The 6,000-nt window shown below is 48.0% G+C and overlaps 1 protein-coding gene across 2 annotated transcripts in view; it reads right to left on the reverse strand.

Annotated features, from left to right (window-relative positions):
- Positions 1–5,578, reverse strand: part of LOC120991971 (zinc finger protein OZF-like) — a 576,950-nt gene extending 571,372 nt beyond the window's left edge. The window contains exons 1-3 of one of the 2 annotated variants that reach the window (XM_040420733.1): positions 5,544–5,578; positions 4,718–4,796; positions 4,513–4,626 (exon numbers count right to left, since the gene is read on the reverse strand). In XM_040420733.1, coding sequence (XP_040276667.1) covers positions 4,513–4,626; positions 4,718–4,733 — 130 coding nt within the window. In that variant the 5' untranslated portion in view covers positions 4,734–4,796; positions 5,544–5,578. Of the gene's footprint in view, positions 1–4,512; positions 4,627–4,717; positions 4,797–5,543 lie in introns of those variants that run through there. The other variant, XM_040420732.1, reaches the window with a different exon arrangement.
- Positions 5,579–6,000: the final 422 nt, after the last annotated feature.

Raw genomic sequence — 6,000 nt, forward strand, 5'->3', positions numbered from 1 at the left:
TACCGCACTCAGATGAAATGCTGTAACAATTTTGGGGGTCCTTTTTTACCTGTTAATCCTTGTAGCATTTTAAAATGTTGTGCTAAAACTACATATTATCGTTAACATGTCAATTATTATTTTGATGCCTCAGTGCTTATAAATTCTATGATAAACTTGTTGCAAAACGCTCACTGCATTCCTACATTAACTCCTTGAGGTTGACTTTCCAAAATGGGGCCTTTTGGGGGCATTTCTTATGTTTTAGCACCTTAAAGCTTCTGCAATCAAGAGATTGTATCTTAAAATCTTATGGAAAAAATGGGAGGCCCCAAAATCCACAAGGGTTTGCTTTAATTCTGAAGTCGGTATTTGAGTAATTGTTCTGTTGTTGGAAAGGACCATGTGAGGTCCCAAAACAGTCTCCAGTGTGGAATGAAAAGCATGTAAATAGGAGTGCAAGACCATCGAAATGGGCACACAATAGAGAGAAGATCAGGTAGTGTTATTACACACCTGAAGATCGGGCGCTTGGTGACACACAGACCATGAGACTTCTACAGAATGGCTAGAGTGAGCCATGGTCCCTTTAGAGTGGTACGCCTCAACTATAGACAAACGATTTCAGAAGAAGGGGGTGGATTTTGAGGCTGAAACACCCTTCCTGGGACCTTCAAGAATGACAAAGGAAGCTGTCTGAGAAAGAGAGATTCGGATCATAGGATCAGATGGGGGAAGGGCAGAAAGAAGGCAGGAGGAGATAAAACCCTGTGACCTGTAGTAAAATGGAAGGAACTGGCCAGAGGACGACCTTGTCTTGATGAAGGACCAAGATGTGTGAGCGACTAGACAAGACCACCAACTCAGAAACCCTATGGAAAGACGTGACGGCAACCAGGAAGGTCACCCACTAAGAAAGGAGACACAAGGAGATGTCCTGTAAAGATGGCTCTTCTCTTCTTTTCAGGAGTACTCAGATGAAGAAACCATTGTTTGGACAGTTGAACTCTCAGAGGTAGCAGTTCCCTGGAACTTGAGGCCTTGTCTGCAGAGACATACTCATTTTCCTGCAACTTTGCTCACACTAAACTGTCCAAATCAGTAACTGGAGGCAGACCCTGGTCTATCACCCTGATAACCTAGCTAGTAAAACAGACTTTAACCAGGTACTTGCCACAATATTGCCACTGAGGTGACATAATACATGGAAAATTAATGTTTTTAACCATACACAGCATTTAACTTGGTAACTGAAAATTAACAATTTCAGCAGTAATTAACCCTTTGATCTGTGCCCCACTGGGGTATTGCACTTGAGATCCAGAATCAGGGGATCGCCATTGCCATTTTTGGGCACCACAAACAGGTTGGAATAGAAACACTGGAACTGTTCATTTTCTGGTACCAGGACAATTATGTCTTGGAATAGGAGCATCCGAATGGCTTGAAGCAGAGTGAAGCCTTGGCTGGGAGGATGGACGAGCAGTCCAAAAAACAACAAGGGGGGGGGTGGAAGACAATTGTAGTTTGTTTTCATCCCAGATGACTTCCTGTACCATCTGAAACATTGGTAAGTCAGATGTCCCAGATACACAACCCCCCGCACCCACCCACTCACCCAAGCTGGCTTGGATGGGGGCTGAGCATCATGTGGAGACGGACTTTGAGGAGAAGGCTTGGAGGTGCGAAGATGGGGGTTAAACATCTGCATCTTATTCTGCTTCTGATGATAAGTCTTGTGTTCCCAAGACCTAGAGCTGGGAAAACGGCATAAGGAGCGAAAATAAGGTCTGCAAGGTTGGAACGTGCTGACCTGTTCTGTGGCAGATGGATGCTCCTGCCCCTCGCTGAGATTAGAAATGATCTCCTCAACAGACTTCAAGAAGAGGCGAATGGAAGGGCTAGGAGTGCTTTTTTTTTAATCGTCCGTGGACCAATAGGAAAGCCACAGAATCCTGTACATGGCGAGTAGGCCATGTAGATTAGTAGTGAAAAGCGAGTCATTAATCTGGCTGCTTCCACAGAAAATCTGTCGGGTAACATCTCCAGGTTCCTTTGGAGATTTGCCTATGAGGATACCACTGAGGAGACTGGAAGCCCATTCTGCGGTGTCCTTGCTGCCCAAGTAGAAGCAAAGACGGGGTGGAAAGCTGCCCCAATGGCTTCAAAGGAAGACTTAGAAAAGGACTCCAGCTTTCTGTCTCTTAGGTCAGAGAATGTAGTTGCAGCCGCCATGGGTAGAGCGATATGTCTAGTCAGGTGGCAAAACTGGAGAGTCTATGATGGGAGGTGAGGACCACTTTTTAACGAGATCCTTGGGAAATGGGTATAAGAGGTCCAGACGTTTTAGCAAAGCATCCATAAGGGGAGTTCTACTCTTTAGACAGAAAGGAATCAAATAGGAGTGGTTCGGAAAAACCTTTGGAGAGCACCTTGAGCGCCAAAATGAGAACCCTTCTTGGGCGGAATAGGATTCCAAGAGGGTATCAACAACTGCCAAAATCAGGCTGTCAATCATAGAGGAGATTTTGGATGACTGCTTATCGTCTAGAACATGCTCTGCATCAGAAACCTCATCTTCTGAGAGGACCTGTTCTCTAGAGGATGCATCAGACGCAGATTCCCTCAGGGGAGGATGCAGACGGGCTTCTTCCCTGACTTCTGACATGGCAAAGAAGAGGTTAACTTGCTATGCCTGCAGGAAGAGTTGAGGATAGCTTGAGCGATCCTATCCGGTCTATAGTGGCGTCGCCCCAAGAACATAGAAGAGTAGCTGCAGAGTCCCTGTAAGATGCAGGCCGTCAAGAAAGATCACTGATGTCTAGAAGTGAGGTGTGGAGGAAGGAGGAGAAGATGTGGAGTCAGGCAGTGGGGGAAAGAATCAGTGTCAGGAAGGAGGCCCCGGCCTCTGCGAGGCTGCAGCTCCAGTGGCAGGAAGCTTCTGTCCTTCATGGTCCTGCTCCTCCTCCAGTGGCCCTGATGCTGCGTGTACTGTGGAAAGAGAGCAGCCGGCCACCAGAGCCTCACAAAAAGGAGTAATAAGCGGATGTCCTAGGGAGCCATCACCCGGGCAGCAGAGAATGGAGAAACATTTCTGCAAACCTTGGAAAGCAGATAGGTAGAGCTGGTGGGCGGAGGGACTCCTAGTGGCAGCCGCTGTGCCCCATGGTCTGTCCTGTGTCCCCCAGTGACATGGACACGAAATATATGCATTTGCTCCATTGTCTTCTGCTTTTTGTTCTTATGGTATTCGCTATGACGTTAGGAGGTTATTCTGCGGTCAGTACGAGAGCGGCGATGTCACGTTTATCATGTGTCACTACTTCGCATCGCCTTCTGACCGCCAGAACTTTCTTATGGTCTCGTCTACAGAGCGGCGGGAGACCGAATCTTCTGCGGGGGGAGCTTTACTTCATTTTGGGGGACACACAACTTTTTGGTCACTTTTTATTCAGTTTTTGGGAGAAGCAACGTGATAAACAACAGAGCCAGACGTTTCTCTTCGTTTACAGCTTTCACTGTGCCGGAAAATCACTTTTATATTTTATTATTTTGGACATTTTCAGACGCGGCGACGGCGACGCCTTTTAGGGTCCATTCACACGTCCGCAAAATTGCAGAATGGGTGCGGACCCATTAATTTTCAATGGGGCCGGAATGTGCTGTCCGCATCCGCATTTGCAGATCCGCACTTCTGTTCCGCAAAAAAATAGAACATGTCCTATTCTTGTCCGCAATTTTCTATAAGTGACGGCGATGTGCGGTCCGCAAAATGCAGAACGCACATTGCCGGTGTCCGTGTTTTTCGGATCCGCAAAACACATACGGACGTGTGAATGGACCCTTAGGGTGTGTTTATTTTTTATACGGGAAAGGGGAGATATGAATTTCTAATATTTGTGTCTTTTTAACCTTTGATAAAACAGTTTACAACATGTGGAGGCGCATGAGACTGACGGGTCAACGGACAATCGCGGCCTCGAGATACCGGCTATCCCCGAGCCCTGTTATGGCCGGATGTGATATTCTGGGGTCTTTTAACTGTTTGGTCTCACTTTGAGTCTGTTTTTTAATAAACTTATTGAGTTGCACTTTGACCCCACTGTGGGCGTTCTCTTCCCCTTCTGTTTGTATATATCTGCCATATTGTGTCCGCCCTCTATGTTTATTTCACCTCATGAGGGGGTCTTAAAGGAAACTGCAGCACCCCCCCCCCCCCCCCCAAGTTGCTTAAAAAAGACCACACAGGTCGAAACGTTGCATTTTTGCTGGTGAATAAACCTTTGGAAATTCAAGGCTGGAGAGCGCTGCGGTTTCCTTTACAAGAGCATCTATATCTGGGGGAGTTCAGGACTGACCCCCAACACGGCTGGCACCACCACATCAAGGGGCGGGATTTATCGTTTTTCCGTTGTGCTGCTACACTTTGTTTTTTTCAGGCGTCTTAAAGGAGTTTTCTGGGATTTCGATATTAATGCCCTGAAGGCACCAGGACAGAATCTGAAGTCACTTTCTCCATTCATGATTCCTTACCTGTGGTGACATCTCCTGGAGCGTCCTCCTCCACCTCACTCTTACACGGGGGATCGTCCATCATCCACTCTTCTTGGGGACATCTCTCTGGTGGATTTCCTTCTATGAGTCCATCTGTAGGAAACACAGTGACAGATTATTACATGTGATGATTAGATGATGGGAGTAGTATCCAGATGACCAGTGAAGGTCTCCCCCTCCTCACATTGCAGATCGTCCATTACATCCGTCTCCTCTTCAGGTTCATCTTTAACGATAATCTTGATATCAATCAGATTTTCATCCTAAACGATAAGAGACATGAAGTAAGATGGACTTGGATACAGTCACTGTGCGGTCAGATCCTGGGGAGACGTCACCTCACACGTCTCAGGGAATCCAGCTGATGTGGGAGACGTGACCTTCTCAGCCCAATCAGATGCTGTTGGTCCCATCTCGATGGGGAGAAATCAAGGTTTTTATAATATGCCAATTAGCCCCTTGGTGCAACAAGGGTGGCATCATTGCACCGAAGTGCTTCTCTCACTCGCTTCTAGCCTGCACCCCAAAACTTTGACAGGAACATGCAGAGAAGACGTAACCGCGCCTGTCCTGAAGTCTCGCGCCTGTCCTGAAGTCTCGCGCCCGTCCTGAAGTCTCGCGCCTGTCCTGAAGTCTCGCGCCTGTCCTGAAGTCTCGCGCCTGTGCGGTTCCGGCTGCAGTACAGTGAAGAAGGTCGCAGATACAGAATTCATGTGACGACTGCTCAGTCAAACGCGCAGGTGCGAGACTTCGGGACAGACGGGATCACATCTTCACTGCCTGGCCCTGTCATAGTGGGGGGGCATGGACTACAAGCGAGTGGGCAATGGCACCGCCCTCATTGCACCAAGGGGCCAATCTGCACATTAGAAAAACGCTGATTTCTCCACATTGCGGCCACCGATCGAGATGGGACCAACAGCATCTGATTCAGCTGAGAAGAGCACGACTCCCACAGCAGCCGGACTGGTGAGAGGTAAGTGCTGACAGATTCCTTTACCATCATCTACCTGAGGGTCCTCTGGGACCTTCTCCTCTGGACAGTCCTGGGAATACAGAGGACGGGGACATCTCTCGGGGGGATTTCTCCTCCTGGATCCATCTGTGGAGACACAAGCACACAGTGACTGAACACATGGCCTCCATTACATGTCACTGCACACACGTGTATACACTGCACATGACGGCTCTTACCTTGTGATATAGGAGGCTGGTGCTCCTCCATTACATGTCACTGCACACACGTGTATACACTGCACATGACGGCTCTTACCTTGTGATATAAGAGGCTGGTGGTCCTCCATTACATGTCACTGCACACACGTGTATACACTGCACATGACGGGTCTTACCTTGTGATATAAGAGGCTGGAGCTCCTCCATTACATGTCACTGCACACACGTGTATACACTGCACATGACGGCTCTTACCCTGTGATATAAGAGGCTGGTGCTCCTCCATTACAT

Source organism: Bufo bufo, chromosome 2, assembly GCF_905171765.1.
Source record: "Bufo bufo chromosome 2, aBufBuf1.1, whole genome shotgun sequence".
Lineage (NCBI taxonomy): Eukaryota > Metazoa > Chordata > Amphibia > Anura > Bufonidae > Bufo > Bufo bufo.